General features: G+C 53.7%; 1 protein-coding gene across 1 annotated transcript; it reads right to left on the bottom strand.

Moving 5' to 3' along the window:
• Nucleotides 1–27: 27 nt before the first annotated feature.
• On the bottom strand, nucleotides 28–19,258 carry PIGO (phosphatidylinositol glycan anchor biosynthesis class O). Its single transcript, XM_035100737.2, has 11 exons — nucleotides 19,065–19,258; nucleotides 17,391–17,881; nucleotides 15,933–16,076; nucleotides 14,356–14,479; nucleotides 13,430–13,589; nucleotides 12,598–12,771; nucleotides 10,959–12,483; nucleotides 10,020–10,223; nucleotides 8,063–8,256; nucleotides 7,829–7,899; nucleotides 28–6,633 (listed from the first exon to the last, which is right to left on the bottom strand). Exons 2-11 carry the CDS (start codon nucleotides 17,878–17,880, stop codon nucleotides 6,504–6,506), a joined length of 3,216 nt encoding a protein of 1,071 aa, XP_034956628.1. The 5' UTR covers nucleotide 17,881; nucleotides 19,065–19,258; the 3' UTR covers nucleotides 28–6,503.
• Nucleotides 19,259–19,963: the final 705 nt, after the last annotated feature.

Here is a 19,963-nt window from a genome sequence, read left to right on the forward strand (position 1 = left end):
CAGCGCACTGGAGGCTCCCATTGGGCGAGCGGACGGGTTGCCATGACGCTCAAGCGCAGGCGGCAAAATTGAGCAGGGCCGGCGGGACGGCTACGGCACCCGAGACGGCCCAGAAAGCTCTCGAAGAGCGGGACGATCCGAACTAAGGCTCCCGCCGTTTCGTTGCGCGCCTACCGAGGCCCCGCCCACGAAGCCAAGCCAATCCCTAGCGCCTGGCTTGGCAGAGCTCGACAATAAGGGGCGGGACCTGAACCGCGGGGGGCGGGGGACTGGGAGAGCCTGGACGGCTTTGTCCTGCCAGGCGCCGCCGGTTCGATCCCCTGCAGCTCCAGTACCGGAGACCTCCTGTCATTTTCATTATATCCCCTTTTCTCCCAAAAAGCTCAAAGTGGTGCGCATGGTTCTCCAACCTCCCCCTTTAACCCCCAAAACTGCCCCGTGGGCTGAGGCAGTGGCTGACCCAAGTTCACCCAATGAGCGCCATGGCCAAGTGTCAGGATTTTTTTTGAACCCTGGCCTCCCGGGTCCCAGCAGTCCGACACGCGCACCTCAGCTTGCAGGACCCCTGCTGCCAGTCCAGGTGCTGAACGGATAGCAGTGAAATGCAGCTGCTCTACCGTAGGTGGAGGTTCTAAGCCAGAAACTCAGACGCAGGATGGGGAGCAGAGGGATGAGAGATCAGCAGCGGCAAAACTCCTCCACCTTTCTAAGAAATATCCTGTTGACGAGTCCCAGCTCAAATTAAACAGCGCAGAAAGATCCTCACATAGAAGCTGGGAGAAACTCTGAGAACAGGATTCTTGGGCTAAGCGGGCTCCCTTTGGCCTGATGCAGCTTCAGGCCTTTTCCGATGTCCTAGATCTGCTGTGAGAACATCAGAAGAACCCTGAAGCAGAATCCGTCCAAAGGGAGCCCACTTAGCCCAGAACCTCTTCTTTCAGCAGCCAACCAAATGCCCATTATGGGAATCTCACTAACAGGGCGTGGTATGCAGCAGTGGAGCTCTCCCTACTTGTTGCTTTTTTCTGAGGAAGCAGGGCTTTCCCTTTATTTTTATTACTATTATATTATTACCATTTTTATTATTTATACCCCACATATCTGGTTTCCCCAGCCTCTACAGTTTTACACACACACCAAGAACATATTTCTTACCCACCATGAAGTCCCAGGGCTGGTTGCAGCAATATAGAAACAGATGAAATCCGATCAAAGCAATTAGTCAATGGAATAGGTTGAGATATCTATATGTGCAGGTGTCAAGGCCAGGCTGAAGAGGCAACAGAAACCATACAATGAAGGTGCAAGATGGACCCCTGTGGGGATCCTGCAGCTTAGAAGCTGCCACTCCCTGAACTCCCGAGGACAGTGGAACTGCCAAGGTAGCCCTCTTGGCTCATCTGAACGCCCAAGAGGGTGTCTGCAGAGAAGGAGGTGATCTTTCAGATATTTCAGGCCTAGGTTTGGTAGGGATCCACCCCACTCTTGATGTGGCCAGCACCTGCAGCACCACACACTGCCCACAGCAGGGGTGGCAAGCGTGGCCTTCCCGTTTTGGGGCTCCCAGCATCCAGCATTGACAACAATTAGAAGATGGTAGGAGCTGGAGCCCAGCTACTGGCTAGCAAGGGGGGGCCACCGCAGGTCCCCCAACCCACTTTAAAGTAAGGACTGCAGGAGCAACAAGGTTCAGAGCTGGTTGCAAAAAAGGGAATGCTGGCAGAAGATGGCACTGCCCACTTTGAGAGGTGCCTTGACTTACAAGTAATAAGACAGCTGTTGCAAACTCCAGGGGCAAATAAAACTTACTAACTTTTCCATCCCAGCAGGTTCCTTCCTTTGGCCCCTGCGCACCCCACCCTCCAACAGTTTAGTCTCAGGCTCACTTGCTAGAGATTTGGCCTCTCTGTGTGAACATGCAGCTCAACACATCAATTAAGCACCTGGTGAATGACTCAGCTTTGCACATAGTTGAAATTCTGCCCAGAGATAGTAACCTACGTAGCAAAAGCCAGTTGATTGGTGAAGAGAACAATAAAGACATGTGCTCTGTGTAGAAAGTTGTGGAGAGTTAGTGGAGATGTTGGATGGTGTGAGAGGTTATGCTAGAGAGAGAATTAGGATTACTGATCTATGTACTGTTTGTTGTTTTCTTGTAAATAAACCTGTATATAGTTACTCAGTACTAGTGGCAGTGAGTTCCTGTGTCAAGCTACTTGCCTTCAACTGTGACCAAGGAGTTTCCGCTGTGCGCGGCGCTTACTCTGCTGAAGTCCAACTGGTGTAGTTGGCATTTACAGACAGCCTACAAATCTTTAACAGTTCCTTCCTTTGGCCCCTGCGCACCCCACCCTCTAACAGTTTAGTCTCAGGCTCACTTGCAGCCACCCCCCGCTTTCATCGGCCCCTTTTTCATCACTAGAATTTGCACACAACCAACCAACCTTCCAAGCTTCCTTCCTCCCCACCCACCCAGGTACAGATCTTTGCTTACTTCAACAAAGAGGCAATTTTCCATCGTTTGGGATCAGACATTTTATTTACAGCAGTTTTAGAGCCAGCTCTGGCAAACGTCTCCTCTTTCAACCGTGTGCACCAAAAACCCTTTTCTTAAATAAAAAACCCTTCCAACACCTACTTTTGACCCTCCCCAAAGGAAGTGAACAGGATGACTATTCAGCATAAAAGGACCAACTCAGAACTACTTGCTCATGGGTTTTGGTTTCATATTGCAGAAACAAAAAATAAGTTGCAAAGCCACTCCTTTCCTTGGTCTTCCCATAAAACATACCCTAAGAGGTAGGCCAGGGTATACCCAGTTTTGCACATCAGGATACAGAGGCACATAAGGTGAAAACACTTGCCCAAGGCAATCATGGTTCCAGCGGAGAGAGACTACAGACCATGGTCTGGTCTCCCTCAGAGGCAGGAGCAGGCCAAATAAAGGCACTGGAGGGTTTATAACTACTCTCGGTCTTCTGCTACCTTCTAGATCTGAGAACTCTAATATGGATGGCACCTGCTAGGAATCTATAACTAAAGTGACCATGTGCAGGAATAAGCCCACCTCCAGCTCAGAACTGAAGATGTCCCTGGTCTGAGCCACAGAGGCTCCTGGCAACCTGCTAAGTGTGACCTGTGGGGAGGACAGAATCCACTGGGCTGGCTCTTTGTGGGTGCTTCCTTAACACTAGAGTACACCAGAGCATTTTACAAAGAAGGAACAAGTATTGTGGCAGCAGAATTGCAGGTAGAAAGTCCCCAGGTCCTCTAAGGGAGAATTATCTACATACTATGAAACAAACATCAGAAAAGGCAGGGTATAAAAAGACAGAAGTATTTCTCTTTTGCTTTTATAACCCAAGAAAGAACACAGCCCCTGACTGATGCTTTCAAATGTCTGAACGTAATTCCTTCCCATTTGAAAAGCAGCACTTCTGATTTTGAAGCCCAGATTTTCTGACATAATACTTCATAGTAAAAGCAACTGTCCCTTAGGAGACTGGGTGTCAAGATCTCATCAGCTGGTTCCTCCAACTTGCAGCTCACAGTTCCCTCTACCAGTAGATGAAGCAGGCTGTCACCTGTAGAAATTCTGGCTCTTTCAGTGCGATGTAAGGAAAACCTGATTGCCAGATTGGGCCAAAGGGGGCCCACCTAGAGCCCTTGCCTATTGGGATGCCCCAGCAAGTGGTCTTCAGAGGCATTTACTGCCCCAATCCTGGAGGTAGTGTATCGTAATGAGTAACCACTGGAACTCTTTGTATGACTTCTGTTCTTTTTAAGCAAAAGCCAACAGTGCTAACCTTGAGTAATTTTAAACCAAACAGCTGTGAAATCATGGATGCAGAAGGATGCTGACGAGAGCAGCAAATCATGTTTAATGAGCCTGGATCTGCCCCTGCATGGAAATGGTGGGTACTAAACTTCAGAGCAAGTGCTCGGAACAGACAAACTGGGCGGCTGGGGCTATTTAGGGGACACTTAAGTGATCAAGGATTGCAAGGAAGCAGGCGTGTGCAATTTGAAGCTAAGCCCCAAACATCTGCAAAACAACAAGAGATGCCAGGAAGAAACCTCTCGGATTGTGCCAAGTTTGGGCCAGAAAAATGTACTGGCTTGGCCTCTCAGGTTCTCAGGACCAGGGTCTCAGGGAAGCTTCAACTAATGAGGATTTTTAAGGCACCAATTCTGTGTAGAGAGGGAGAAGCAGCCAACGCTGCTGGGCTGGCAGGCAAGGCTGAAAGTCTCGCAAGCATTGCTTTACTGGGCAAGAAAAGCCAGAGAGAATGCATAGCGTTTGAGGTCAGGCCCCCCCACCAGCCCCACCTGTTTGTCTGCAGCAGCCCCAACATAAAGAATGTCAACCACAAGCACAAGCCTTTGCAACGCCCGCAATGAAAACAAACATCAGAGGAAGGTGTTGACACTGTGAGTTGCATCCTCCGTTTTCTGAGGGACTGTAAGTCAGAGCAAAACCAAGATCAGGGATGTCTTAGCACAACCAAATCTTGCAGCATTCAGTGGTACAGCTGCTCGGCTACTTTCAGGCACCTGTCAATTCCACATCCACTGTGACGGGTTCCCTTGGCTGAGGCTACTGCTCCACCATCCATCCATCCATCCATCCATCCATCCATCCATCCATCCATCCATCCATCCATCCACCCTAAGGAAGCAGCATCCAGCAGGCCATGTGGTCCCCACCAGAGCAGCCTCACAGGCTCAATGCAAAGCAGACTCATTGAAGGCATTGCAGAAAACTCAAAATGGGACTCCAGGAGCAACTCTCCTCTTCCCATGCAGATCCTCTGAAAGCAGCCCCAGCAACCCAAGTCTTTGACAGGCAACCCATCTCTGTTTTAGCCAAGGCAAGACCCAACAAACAACCTTCCCCAAGGGAGACAAAGCGGCAGAGCAGGAATCCAGCCTGCCAAGTCCTTGGCAGAACATGGATTCTGAAGCAACAAACAGAAAGCGGATTAAAAGAGCACAAAGTCGGAACAGATTCACTTGATGACTCCTTTGCTAACAAGCCCAGGAGGAAGAGAGGTAGCCGAGGATAAAGAGGGCCTCTCTTGCGTCCTCCTTCTGGGCACACAGCAGGTTCAGGCTAATCGTGGCTGGAAATGGCTTTTCCCAGGCCTTTCCCTTCAAGGAAGCGACCTTTGGGCTCGATGCTCTGCAGCAGCCAATGAGGGTCAGAACAAGGGGTCTGTCCCCAAAGGAGGAGGAGAACCATGCGGAAGTGGTGCTGAGCCACACAGAACATGACTGCAGGCATAAAAGCAGGGGCGGGGAGGCAGGCCATGGCTCAGTGGGACAGGCACATGCTTCGCCTGCAGGTGGTGTGGGATCTTCAGGTAGCAGACTCGGGCAGAAGTGATGAGGAAGGATGATCTACCTGAGGCCATGGAAAGCGTGTCTGTCTGAGCAGACGACACAGCCTTGGGTGGACTGAGCAGATTCCGTTGTTGCAAACCCAGCACAGGAAACTACCAGCACACCCAGACAGAGGCTGCCAAGCAGCCATGCCAAATTTCACCTTGTGGAGAACTAGAACTCCAATTTTTCTTCTTCAAAAGGCCAGATCCAGAAATCGGGAACTCAAAACACAACAAAGACTCAGCGACGAAATGAGACTTAGGCTTCAGCACCAAAAATTTGAGGTTCTTCCAAAATGTTGGGCCCCGAAAGAACTTCTGACCACTGCTGGGGGCCATCCAAGTGCCTGCAACTCATTAGAAGGGTGTTTTTCCTGCTGGAGTCTCGGTTCTTGAAGGAGAAGAAACTTTTCTGCACCGACAGGGCTTTGAGCAAAAACCACAGACCGATCAAGCCCAGCAGTTAGAAACAGCAGTGCCATTTAGTCCTCAAAGAGCTGTCCAAGCAAGACTTTCCTCTGACTGGCAGTCAGCTCGGAGGGTGCTTTTTCCTGGTCCAGAATCTGGCCTCTCCAGCTCTGGGCATGGATTGCCCTTTCTGCCATTCCCAAGAGGTGCCCACAGCCTCCCCCCCCCCCACGTGCAGCTGCTCAGACTCCAGACTCGCGAAGGAACCAAGGAGAAGCAAGAAAGTCACCCGCAAGAGAGATGCCCAAGGATCTGGATCTAAGCCGCACAGGCCCGCAAGTGTTCTCTTTGGAAACAAGGGGCAGCTCCCTATGTATTTCTCCCGCCCCCCACTCAGAGACCAAAAGGGCCATTCCCCAGTGATTCACTGGCTACCCACAAGCTGTGAGTGGCAAGTGAGATCGCGGCGTCTCTTTGTGGCATGGGAAGGCTCTTCCTGCAAAACAAAAGACCCGGCAACCGCCACCAAGCTGAAGACTCATCTTTCGTGCACCGCCCCCCCGACTCCATCACTGACAAACCCAGGTGGGGGAGACAGAGAAAACAATGGCTTGGCCCACTGAGTTCTGGGCAGCGCAAGAATCTCCCAAAGGCTCTCTCTGCAGCTGCGAGGGGGGAGCACTTTGCCAGAAGGTCCCTCTTCCTCTCGTGCTACCTGGACTGAGCAAGGATGAGCTGCTTGAACCACTGGCTGACGGCACAGTCCACGCGCATCACCAGGCCGATGCCCAGCAGGAGGAAGACACTGCTCACCATGAAGCCCAGCGCTTCAAAGAGGAACCTGGAAGCGGAACAGAAGCCCCAGGTGAGGAAAGTACCGCAAAGGCTCCACATGCGAGAGGCCCCAAATTTAACACTTAAGGGAAGAGGGGCACACTGGGGAGGGGGGGCAGCTAGTGAAGACACTACAGGGGCAACTGGCCTAACTCAGGAGCAAGTCAACTACTCATTTATGTGCTGGGTGGTAGGGCTAGGCGATATATGGTCCAAAACCGCTTTGAAGTCCATATCACGAGACCAGTTTCATAATTGTTGACCTGGCAATATATTGAGAATCATGTGCTATGCAAAAATCACAATGTGGGAAAAACTGTGAAGCCTGCCAATGCGTCTCTTGATTCCTGCAGTCCCTGTTAACTGCTGGCTCAGCGCTTCTCTTTCTCGTGCAGCGAATCTCAAGGGCAGGTGCTGGCAAAAATCCCAATGCAGGAAAAACCGTGAAGCCAGCCAATGTCTCCACGGAGCTCCATCCTTATTTCAGACATGGTGATACATCAGCATAGCACAAAGTTTAGCTGGCGATTTATCGCAATGTTGAAGACCAGGCATCGCCCAGCCCTGCGAGTCGGTGGGTGTGATTAATCACCCTTCACAAGCAGAGCAAGCAGGAGGTTGACCATGAAGGTGGAGGGACGGCATCTGCTAAGCTCTCAGAAGCCAGAGGCAGCATAAAGGGGACCTTCACGGCTTTACTGAGCTCCTCTCTGAACCCACCACCCCTTGGCTAGAGAAAGCAGCCTGGATTGTGCCAAGCAGGCACATCAAGAGTGAGAGCAGCCTATCATATATGAGAAATACTACTATAGGACTGGATCACACTGAATAGTATTGAATGGAAGAATCTTACATTGTTTTTGTCACTGTCTTTGTTTTGTCTTTTTCCTTTTCTTCTGTTTGTTTCTTTTTTTATATGTAGAGATGTAAGGTTATTAAATCTGATATTATTTGATTTATGTAGTGGTTATTAATGCATATGTCTGTTATCTATGTATTTATTCGTATATTTGAAATTAAAAAATTAAACTAAAAAAAGAGAGTGAGAGCAGCCTACAGCTGACAGAACTCTAACTCAGACCACCCAGACCAGCCTTGCAACTCCGCCCAGCAGAACCTAGGCTCTGAAACACCCAACCCTTTCCCTGCCAGCACACGGAGGGGACTGAGCTCCAGAGCCACAGGACACTTGCCCAACTTACTTGGGGGCAAACACCTTCCAGACCATAAGGTGCCTTCTGAGGATGATCGCTGCCAAGACACAAGCCAGAATCTATTGGGAAAAGAAAAGGAGGTCAGGCTGCAGGTAAACCTCCTGGCCTTCATCCACTGTATCCTCACATGCACACCCCCACCAGACCCCATTGCCGCCTCTCCCTCCCTCTCTCTGGCTTGCAGAAAAAGGCCTCCCCCAGTGTTTGCTTCCAGGCACGTACCTGAACCCCCAGAACAAGCAGGTACTTGAGCCCCAGCTGCAGAAGCGCTGCTGAAAACTTCTCTGGGACTTCCCGGAGCCTCATCTCCATCATCTGCTCCTCCCTGTCTGGAGGTTCTGCCTTCGACTTCTTGCCCTTGGAGGTGGAGGGCATTTCACATACGAATGGCCAAAGCAGAAGCAAAGGGCAGCCGGCTACCTCGAGGAAAGGAGGAAGAAGATAGGGGGGGTCACTGGAGAGAATGCCAGGGACCACCAGCTGATGGAACCCAGAGGAAAGAAAGAGGAGAGAAGATAAATCCCTCTAAATCAGTGCTTCCCAAACTGTTTCGGGGGCCCACCCGCTTGGTTCCATAAACGCATCCCCAGCACCTACTACCCTACCCTATAAAAAACATTATTCAGAATAGTGTTTTGCACAGCCCACTAAGGAAGAAAATAACACAATACAATTCAAAACAGTAACAATTAATGGCAAATTTATTCAGAATCCAAGTAAAACTATTCAGTTTAATAAATTCAATGAAACTGATGAGCTTGATCCAAGGATATCAGCTTTTTGAAGCCTGGTAGCCAGTTACACCTCTTTGCCTCCCCGCTTAAGAAACCCCAGCGCCCCTGCCAGTACCACCCACTTTGGAAACCACTGTGCTAAGCAATCCATGGGGGGATTATGCCCCCCCCCCACTTCAGCCAAAAAGACTACCAGGATCCAGGTCCCAGCAGACTCCACCCTGCAGAGGAAGTTGGAGGCACTCCCTATTTTGGTTTATTTAGAAAAAAAAACCAGACCACTTAATCAGAAAATTCTCCATGTGCTGTTTTGATGACTGCGGCTTAGGACCCTCGTACCTACGGGACCGCCTCTCCCGGTATGACCCACAGAGGACATTACGGTCCACAAATAATAACATATTGGAGATCCCGAGTCACAAGGTGGCTAGGCTGGCCTCGACCAGGACCAGGGCCTTCTCAGTACTGGCCCCGACCTGGTGGAACGCTCTGTCCCAGGAGACTAGGGCCCTGCGGGATTTGTCATCTTTTCGTAGGGCCTGCAAGACAGAGCTGTTTCGTTTGGCCTTCGGACTGACGCAGTCTGACCCCACGGTTACCCTCCCCTAAGGTTTTATTTATAATGGTTTTATCTTATTCGTAGATTTTTAATTTTAAAATTGAATTTTAACATTGTATTATTCTGTTGTTTTAACTGAAATGTTTCTTTTATATTTGTGTTGATATTATTTGTTGTTAGCCGCCCTGAGCCCGGTCTTGACTGGGAAGGGCGGGGTATAAATAAAAATTATTATTATTATTATTATTATCAATAAAATGCAGATGAAATAAGTAAATATGCAAAACAAGCACAATTCTGGGTAGGTTTTCTGAAATAAAGATGTTTTAAGCAAGTGCCTAAAACCACGTGTGGGTGCTTGCCTCATATCAGTTCCCATCCGCGGCAAAGCTAGGGAGAAGCGTTTGAAAAGCAAAAGCCAAACTATGTTAGCAGATGCCGGGTGGGGGGCATCCCAGTCTTCTCTTCCCCATAAACAGAAGCCCCCCCACACACACACCTATCACCCATGCCAAGATGCTGGCGATATTCCAGGAGCCACTGTGGGCCTCTAGATGAGGAGTGGGGCGGCCATGTCTCTCCGGGTGCAGCTGCACCTCGACTCCCAGCACCCCTGACAAGTGGCCACGCTTGGGAATTGGAGTCCAGCAACGCCTTGGTGTCCACAGGCTCCCTGCCCCTGGTGTGGATGCCAAGTCTTCATTTGCTACCCAATCCTGAGTCTTAGTGCTAAGCAGGCAGCCTCTGCCTAGTCGCCCTCCGCAGTCACTGCTTCTCTTACCTGGGGGTCAAAGGAAGCCCCATTCATGCTCTGCCTGTTGCGAGCATAGAGCACTGCAGTTCGGAGAAACAGCCTTGGGGCCTTTCCTGGAGGCAGCAGACTCACCGGCAAAGAGGATGTGGGAGGCGAAGGTGTTGGCCCCGACCAGGAGCGCCGGCAGCAGGTTGGTTTCATGCCCCTGCTGGAAGCCGACAAAGGCTGCGTTCCAGTGGATGGCCGGGAAGACTGGCTGGTGGCCTGTGGCATAGAAGAACTGGGCAGCCGCGAGAGCCCAGCCGATGAGGGCGTACCAGGGCACCACGAAGGGATCTGGGGGTGGAAGGATGAGAACCGTCAGCGCCAGCAAGGAACACGACGCGGCAGAGCTTCTACGGTGGGAACCAGAATTACGTTCAACTAACCTACCCCATCAGTGCAAGGATTTCCACTTGCCTGGCGGGACTCCCCCCTCCCCTGCCAGAGGTTCCCAAGTATTTGGGGGCCACCGCCCTCCCCTCAGTTCCATAAACTCATCCCTAGTGCCCCCCTACCCCACCTTTTAAAAAGAGTTACTCAGAATAGCAGTTTGCATGCTACACTGAAGAAGGTAACAACACAATAAAATTCAAAACTCCAATAATAAATTGCACATTTATGCAAAATCCAATGGAGAGGTGGGGAACATCCCATTGCACAAGCAGAAATCCCTGGCCTCCCATGTCCTAGTCTGTCACTCTAACCCAGGCATCCCCAAACTTCGGCCCTCCAGATGTTTTGAGACTACAATTCCCATCATCCCTGACCACTGGTCCTCTTAGCTAGGGATCATGGGAGTTGTAGGCCAAAACATATGGAGGGCCACAGTTTGGGGGTGCCTGCTCTAACCCCTGCACTACACTGCTTGCTTTGCAGTTTCTGTGGCCTCCTTCTGCTCCCCTCTTCCCTGGGACCTACCCTGCAGATTTCTAGGGCACCATTAGGCCTTAGCAGTTAACAGCTGGGCCATTTTTAGCTTTTGCCATTTCTGACTCAGGAGCGGAGATCCAGGGCGGTGCCCTTACTCACCAGCCTGCGAGGAGGAGGAGGAGGAGGAGGAGAGAGCCACGGCGCAGGCGTGCATCCAGAGCAGTGCAAAGGCCTCCAGGAAGAGCAGCAGGAAGGCCAGGCTGAGCCGCTCGCTATGCAGCGTCATGAAGAGAAAGCCCAGCAGGGCCAGGCAGATGAGGAGCGCAGCCGAGTAGACGCTGCCCAGCCCGTAGGCGGCCACCGTGGCCCTGCTGCCCGACTTGGCCTGGTCCAGGCGGCTCTTCAGGGACTGCTGCATCCGCCGGTAGAGCTGGGGGATGACGTGCAGGAGCTCCGCCTGGGAGCTGGGCGAGACGATGGGTGCCTCGGCCGGCTCCTGGCTGTCGCGCACGAAGACGGTCACGGGGTCCCAGAGGACCAGCAGGAGCCCCACCAGCACCAGGCCAAAGATCCCCTGGGGGAAGGCCACCAGGGCCAGCTGCACCCAGGCGTGCAGCTTGACCAGGGCCTCCTCGGCCCCGGAGGTGATGGCCCAGTAGCCCCCGATGCAGATGGCCAGCAGCGGGAAGCCCCAGCGCACAAAGAGCACCGGGGCACTGGGGCTGTTGAGGTTGCCGTAGTGGCGCAGCCAGCGGCGCACGCCCCAGGCCAGGCAGGCCAGCACGGCCAGGCAGAGGAGGTAGCACGAGTTCTTGGCCCCCGGGTCCTGCAGGCTGGAGAGCGGGGCCAGGAGTGTCGAGGAGCGGCAGCAGGGGGTCTCCTCGCGGCACTGCCGGAAGAGCGCCGAGAGGCGGGCACAGGCAAGGACCACGCCCAGCAGCCCCAGCAGCCGCAGGGCCGAGGGGGAGCCACCCTCCAGCCGCCCCTCCCAGTGCAGGCGCAGAACCAGCAGCAGCACCAGTGAGGCCAGCAGGAAGGGCGCCACCTGCGCCTCGGCCACCACGAAGCTGTCGGAGAGCATGGCGCCGCAGCGAGCCAGTAGGATGCCTCCGGGCAGGCCCAGCCCCGATGCCCGCAGCTTCTGCCTCAGGCTGGTGCCCGCAGAGGGAGAACAAGCACTGGCTGCATGGCTCCTGCACAGCCGCTTGGCCCAGCAGTGCCAAAAGAAGCCGCACTGGGAGGCTGCTGCTCCCCAGGAGGAGAGCAGGACAAGGTCCACAGCGGCCCAGCCCAGGAGGTGAGCCAGGGCTGGCAGGGCGACCCCCACCACACCCCAGAGGACGGGGTAGAGGAGGAGGCGGCGGTAGGAGAAGCTCAGGCCCGAGGCCACTCTGGAGGCAACGTAGCACAGCACGCAGGAAGACGTTAGCAGGGCGCAGCCAGCCAGCATGCGGGCCGGGTGGAACCGGGCCCAGGATTCAGCGCAGACAGCTCTTGCCTCCTGCAGATAGCGCCGGAAGCGGCCCCGGAGGTGCTCCAGGTGAGGCAGAGCAGGGCCCCCAGGCTGGGCAGAGAGCTGCTCATGCTCTTTCATGGCAGCAGAGAAGAGGTCCTGGAGCTGCTGCAGCTTCTCCGCCGATATGTCCTGGGCTGCCCGCGAGTAGGAGCGCAGGAAGCGGTCGACCTGCAAAGCCAAGGGTTTCCATCACTGAGCGCAGGAACACTCAAGGGAGGGGGAGGATAGGCTGGACTCTAAAGAGCCTTTCGCCTCAAGATCTGGCCGCTGAGCTCCTCTTACCTGCCGGGCGTTGATGCTGTACGCCGCCAGCTGGGCGAGGAGCGAGGAGGCAGCGTCTCCCTCTGCGCCAAACAGCTCACCCATCACTTCCCCGATGTTGCTGTACGGCACCGGCACCCCCAGCAGCAGGGCCAGCGTGGGGACCAGGTTCACCTGCGGGACGGTCTCTGGCTCCTGGAGGGAGGGAGGAAGCAAGGGGTCTGGCTGCTGAAGGGCTCCTGTGGCAGGTGGCAGGGAGTACAGCACCCCGTGGGGACCCCCAGTACCCCACCCACCCACAGCAGGCAAGCAGCACCAGGAGCACAGGAAGCTGCCTGGTACAGAATCACACCACTGGCTCCATCTGGGTCGGTGACGTCTGCACTGACTGGCAGCAATGACTCTCCCATCCCGGCCTGGAGGGGCCATCGGGGATTGAACCTGGCGCCTTCTGCATCCAAGACGGAAGCCAGGCCATGGAGGCACAAGCTTTTTGCCTTCTCAAAAGCCTCCCACCTTCTCCCCACCCGGCCAGAAAGAAGCTGGCAGGCAGCCATGACCGCACTCTTCAGCTCTAAAAGGTAACAAGCCTGAAAAAGAGCACGGGGGGGGGGGGGAGAGAGAGGGCCCCACCCAGCACCAAACTCCTTTCCCAAGCGCAATTGGCCAAGGGGTTATTTGCACCAGTTGCAACAAGCTCTCCGCCACCTAAGAACGTAATTTAGAGCCTGCTGGGTCCGGCTGATGGCCCATCTAGTCCACCTCCTTTCTCACAGTGGCTGACCAGATGCAAAAGCTGTTGAAGGGCAACAGAGAGAGGGAGAGATCCTGAGCCTGCCTCCACCTGGCTTACCTGAGGCGGGTGGCTCTGGAACAGCTGGGCTTTGCTGTACACAAAGAGGGCTGCGTTGACCTCCTCTTCGCTGTCTCCTCCGTGGTCCCCAGTCCCCGTCATGCCGTGGTCCCCTGCTACCAGGAGCAGCGTGTCATTCGCCAGGTGGTCAACCAGTGACCTGTCCATCAATAACACGGGACTTCAGCCACCTTCCTGTGCCACCAGATGCCCCCCACAGCAAAGTGAGTGGGCACCAGCCATGTTGTTTAGGCAGGACCTTCAGGGGCGCCTGAGCCCAAAGGGGGAAGTGCAGGCTTGATGGGGGACTTTCTGACTCACGGCCTGAGATGCTCTCCTGCAGCAAACCAACTCTGGGGCTTAACTTCCAGGGTGCAGGTCCTGGGGGCTCAAGGCCAGCTGCTTCCCTTCCAGGGAGGGCCAAGGCTCAAATCCTGGTTGGCTCCAGTTGCCTCCAGGGGGTCCCTCAGAGTCTGCATCAGAGGCTCATCCAAGAGCTTCTCTATATGGAGCTCAAAAGCTCACGTTTAAAGGGACATTGACACAGCTGTCCAGGACACATGGTGCCCTCCAGGTGCTATGAACTACAACTCCCACCAGAGTCATGCTGGCAGGGCCTGACGCACTTCAAAACGTCTAGTGGGCACCAGGTTGGAAAAGGGGGCCCTAACATGATGCAAACATCCAAAGACCCGGTCAGCTGCAACTTTGAGGTCCCCAAGCAGCTGGAGCCAAAAGCAGAGGAGGGAGAATAAAACAAGCAGGAGAACTCTCACTTTTGCCCCTCCCAGTGCTGGCCAGGACACTCCACATTCCTCTGGAAGGCCCAGCTGCTGTTCAGTGTTCCATCCTGCTTCAATCTTTGGCACACAATGGGCTGGTGCTGAGAACGCAGGAGCGCCCCATAACCCGAGAAACCAACTCACCTGAGCATGTCGTTCATCTGTGAGAGCTTCTTGGCCATTTCGGAATGGTCTGGTCCATGCTTATGGCCACAGTGATCAACGCCCAGGAAGTGGGCAATCAGCAACTCCCACTCGCCACCATCCACTGTGCCACCACAGAGAAAGGGAGAGAAAGGGAGAGAAAGGGAGAGAAGCGTGAAGATTTGCCCCTTCCACTCTGAGAGGCAGCCAATGTTTTTTCCTTCTCTGGTGCACTTTACTGAGGGCTGAGAGGAAGAGCAGGAGCAGATTTCTCCCCCTCACCCTTCAATGCAGCAGCTCAGCACACCTTCAGACAGGGGTCCCCAGACTACGGCCCGGGGGCCGGATGCGGCCCAATTGGCCTGCCAATCCGGCCCGCGCCGCCGCCCGCCGCCACCACCTGCTCTTACGGCGCGCAGCGCGGCAACACTCTTCCGGGTCGGGGAAAAAACACCGAAAATCCTTTGTGCGCATGCGTATGGGCCTCTCCCGACCCGGAAGAGGTCATTTCTGGTGCACTTCCGGGTCGGGGGAGGCCCATACGCATGCGCACAATGGCTTTTCGGCGCTTTTTCCACCCTGGAAGCGCGCCGCGCACTCCCCCGCCCTCCGGCCCACCGCGCAATCGGCGCGGTGGAAACCGGCCCAAACGCCGGTAAGTCTGGGGACCCCTGCCTTCAGATGTGCTCAGGGCCAGGCCTTGAAGACACAGGGAGGAGGCAATGAGGGGCAGGCAAAAAGCCAGTAGACTTTTCAGACTGGCGAGACTCCCCCCTCCCCTGCAGGGGGTGACAAGGGCTGGCGGAGGATGAGTGGCTTCTCATTGAAAAAACATCCACACAGAAAGGATTTCATTGTGGGTGAAGAAATTCCATTCATGCAATTTGCAGAGCCCTGCTTAGTGCAAAACAAGTCATTTCAAAAACAAAATTCGAGGAGGCAGCCTACTTCCCTTTCTAAAGCTGACATAAATTCAAGCTAAGGCAATCTATTTTGAAACAAGGTTTTCCCATTCAACACAGACTTTTAATTGTTCAATGTTCCCCCTTTTGCAAAAAAGCAATTTTGAAGAAATCTTTAACAATTTACTTTAGAATTTATCTCCCTCAAGCTAGGGCAATCCATTTTGAAACAAGGTTTTCCCATTCAAAACAGACTTTTAATTGTTCAATGTTCCCCCTTTTGCAAAAAAAGCAATTTTGAAGAAATCTTTAACAATTTACTTTAGAATTTTGAAACAAGGTTTTCCCATTCAAAACAGACTTCAAAAAGCAATTTTGAAGAAATCTTTAACAATTTACTTTAGAATTTATCTCCCTCAAGGGTTCTGGCTGGCGCAAGGGGACTCGAGCCACACCAGAGCCTGGAGCCTTCAAGGCCACATAATCCTTCAAGGTTATGGACAGAGAACCTGTCAGTCACATTCTTGCCTTTTTGTAGGGCAGACAGAGGGCAGGCCACCCCCAACAGGCCTCTCGCCTGGCAGCAAAGCGGCCCTGCCTGCTCCACCTGAAGTTTCCTCCAGCAGCCTGGCATGAAAAGGGAGCCAAGAACTCCGGCCCGAGACAGCGGCTCACCTGTCTCATACAAATGCTGCAGGATTCCATCATCAACAGTGTGAAGATCCTTCACGTTGAAAGAAGGGAAGAAGTACGAACGGTAGAAGGCCTGGGGGAAGAGCCCGTCCCAGGTGTCGTCCCCCATGAATACAACTCTTTTCCCTGCAAGGGAGGGGGAAATGAGAGAGGGGGTTTTAGAGCACAGCAATGAGCAGGTCACCAAGTTAGGGAGCCAAAACCTTGTCAGTGGAGCCCAGGACCTCCAGGTTCTGTTTCTCTTGGTTCCTTTCTAGAGAGCTCAGGAAATTCATCCTCAGAGCCACTCAACCAGAACCTTCAAGGCCCAGGAGGGATATGAACACAGCTCAGGGGAACAGCGTCACAGAGTCACTACAGATCAGCCCCTTTGAGCCGATAACACAGCGGTGCCGTTTCCACCTGACAAAAGTTTGGGTTTTCTAAAAAATATATACAGTATATGGTAAGAACTGAAAGCCACAGTCTGCTTTCCTTGAGGTGTTGAGGCAGCTTCAGCAAGGATATTGTTTATAGTTTCTACATTGTATGTCACTTAAGAAATTTCTTTTAAAAATATTAAGCCATTTATAAATGTGCTAAACAAACGATCAACCAGGACCCACACCATTCCACACATTCCATGCCCACATTCTGCCTTGGTAGCAAATGCAGCACAAAGAGACCCCGCCACCTCTTGAGTTCTCCCTGCTGATTTGAGCTGGTGCTCAGTGTATGTAGCCACAAAAGAGGTCCCTGCATCACCAAACCACAAAGGTAAAAGTCCCCAGAATATATAAGACCACATCAAGAATTAGCTCACTGTCAGTTTTGTACTAATTTATTTCCCCATGTATTTCTGCAGTAGTCTTTTCAGAGTAAACTGTCAGTCGGAAACATAACAGGGAACAAACCTTTATACAACTTCACCGCCTAGTCGCTTTAGAGGCCATTTCCCCTCACCACAAGCAGCCAGGCAAGTGACAATTGAGACGCCGGGATGACATGCCATGAAGTCATATGCCCAGCCTAGAAGGATGGCTGGCCTACCGCCAGGTCTAGCTACTGCCTCCAAACCACAATATACACCACATGAGAGGGCCCTGGCTGTCATGTTCCGCATGTCAAAGCAACCCTATCCGAAGTGGAGCCAATCTGAACTCGCCAGAGGCTTCTTCCCAACCTCAAACATAAATCTGCCCGCTCTCAACTCCAGAGTCATATCCTACAAGGAAGTAGCACATGATGCAAGTCTACACCAGAAACATAAAAGGAACCATTTTGTCACTAGCACGTCCCGAGAGAAAAACGAAAGAGCAGGGAGAAGAAGGCATCTGAGGAAAAGGAAAAAAGAAATGAAGAGGAAGAAAGCACTTCTCTTAGTCCAAAACAGCTAGAATAAGAGAGGCAAGGCATTCTGCAAAGAGCCTGCCCTCACCGCCCCCTTCTGGAGGCACCCACCGTTCTGCGCCAGCTGCCAGACCAAGTTGTCCTCCTGGATGGCGTAGGAGGCGAAGTTGCTGCCTGCGTCAATGAAGGTGGGCAGGGAGCCGGTGGTGATGCCCTTGATGCGCTGCATGGTGGTGGTGGGAGGGTCGGCCCGGAAGCGGAACAGGCGGGCATGTCGGGGCTGCAGGCTGGCCAGCTGGTGCAGGAACCCCAGCTTGTTCTCGTAAGGCCGCGGCTCCCGCCTGGAGGGGTCGTACTGGGCAAACTCAAACTTGAGGGCATCAATGATGATGAGCACAGCTTTGGGGAAGCGCCTTGGCAGCCAGCAGGAGCCAAGGGGGGCCCTGGTCCCTGGCAGGGAGGTGGCCAGGGGGTCCGAACAGCTGCTGCGGTTAGCCAGTTCCACACGCATGAGCAGGAAGCCGCTGGTGAAGAGTCCGATGGCCGAGAAGAAGAGGAAGCAGGTCCAGGCGAGGAAGAGCAGCACTGGTACTCTCTGCATCCTGCAGGGAGGGAGAAAGGAGAAAGGTCTGGTGAGCAGCGGGTGCCCCTCACACCCCTTGGGTGCTCAACGTCTACCGGTCCCACTGGTGTTTTCGTAGGAACAAGCAGCATGACCTGCGTAAGACGTAATATAACACAAATCATCGCCTGGGCGAAACATGAGATAAACGATGCATTGTTCTACGTTAGCAATGTCCAACTGGTCAACCGCAATTGAGATGCAGATCACTGGGGTGCTCCAGGTCGATCACTGGAGTTAAGGAAGTGATTGGCCAGCTGCTTGCACCGCGCGCCCTGCACCTGGTGCTATGTCCCATTCCCTCTGCTGGCGCTGCTGTGAAAGCTCATTTCCCCTGCATTGGTGGCATAGGGGTGGTAGCTCTTAGGGCTGTGAACTGCAGGGTGATCATTTTTATGGAATCCTTTGCCAAAAAAACTCAACTGCTCCGTTCAATCCCTCCCCCAAAAAACTGAAGAACTGAGTTCACACCTCTTGGCAATTGTTCCTAAAAAAAAGCTCAACAACTCTGCTCTCACCTGCTTAAAAAAAGCTCAGCAAATATGGGCAATGACAATGGGTAGATCACTGCCCATTTTATTATACTGGGAGTAGATTGCAGTCTCTAGAGAGTTGGAGCTGCCTGCTCTACCATGTCAACTAAAGGCAGGCACCCCCAAACTTGGCCCTCTAACTCCCATCACCCAAGCTAACAGGACCAGTGGTCAGGGATGATGGGAATTATAGTCCCAAAACATCTGGAAGGAGGAGTTTGGGGGTGCCTGGCTTAAGGGGTTCGTGGCGGGCGAGGGACCGGGGCTCTATCCCTCCCTTGGCCGGCCGGGGTGACCTTGGGCTGCCCCTCCCAGCTGCCTCCTCTGCAGGGCTGAGGGTGTCGCTGTCAGGGAAAAACCCTCCCCGGCCAGACGACGCCCCCCCCCCCTTGGAGGAAGGCCAGGGCGGGAGAAACACGCGAGAAGGGGCCCCGCGGGAATCTTGACCGTCAGACGCCTTTGGCCAAGGGACACCGACAGGCAGCCCTTGGCCCGGGGGGGGGTGGCCTTTGGGGGAGGGCGGGGGGTCAGCCCACTCCCCACCCCCAGAACAGGCCAGGACCCACGGAAGGAGGGGAGGGAGGGAGGCCAGGACCCACGGAAGGAAAGAGGAAGTGAGGGGACCCGCACCTGCCTGCTGAGGGGGGCAGACTCCGCTGCCCGCGCTGTGACCTTCCTCGGCCCGCCCCTCCTCTTCCTCTTCCTTTTCCTCGTCCGTCTGGACCCCCGGAGCCCGTTGGGGGGGGGGGCTGAGGCGGCGGCCCCACCTGGCGGCCAGGGGCGCGTGGGAAGAGCGGCGGAGGGAGATCCAGGGAGGCCCTTCCGGGCGGAAGCGGAGGCGAGCGAGAGGAGGGCCAGAGCGGCGCGAGCGCGCCACTGCGCGGCCGGGAAGAGCGAGGCTCGCTTCCTAGCCGGGTAGACTGCTCCTGCGACTGGAGGCCGAGGCTCACACCCCACCCCCGGTTCTCCTGCTTGGACCTTTCTTTTCTGCCTTAAAAACGATCGCTGTAAAAAACATGTCTTCATAATTCCATAAACGTTTATGTTTCCCTTCAATGATATTATTCCCGTTTTAGCTGTTCCTGTTTCTACCTGTGTAAGCCCCCTTGAATCCCTGTCAGAGGGGAAAGGCAGGTTTAAATAACTATTGTAATAATAAGTAAACCATGTCGAGGTTAGTTAGTTTCTACAATCAAGCAATGTATAAATTTGATCAAATGAATGAATGGCAGCACTCCATCAATTGGGTCCACCGCGTAGTGTGCTTGACTTAATCCCAGTGTCTCTGTATAAGAGCATTAGCCAGAGTCTGGCTGCTGGGTGAGGCCAAAGGGCCGCAGCATGCTGCTCTAACAGTGGCCAACTTGACGCCTCTTCTGGGAGAACCACACAAACAGGACTCAAGCACGAGCAATCTTCTCTCCTGCAGTTTCTAGCAAATGGCATTCAGAAGCATGGCTGCCTCAGACCGTGGGGGCAGAGCAGAGCTATCCTGGCTAGTGGCCATCCATAGCCCTCTCCTCCTCCGT

This window comes from Zootoca vivipara, chromosome 11 (assembly GCF_963506605.1).
Source record: "Zootoca vivipara chromosome 11, rZooViv1.1, whole genome shotgun sequence".
Taxonomy (NCBI): domain Eukaryota; kingdom Metazoa; phylum Chordata; class Lepidosauria; order Squamata; family Lacertidae; genus Zootoca; species Zootoca vivipara.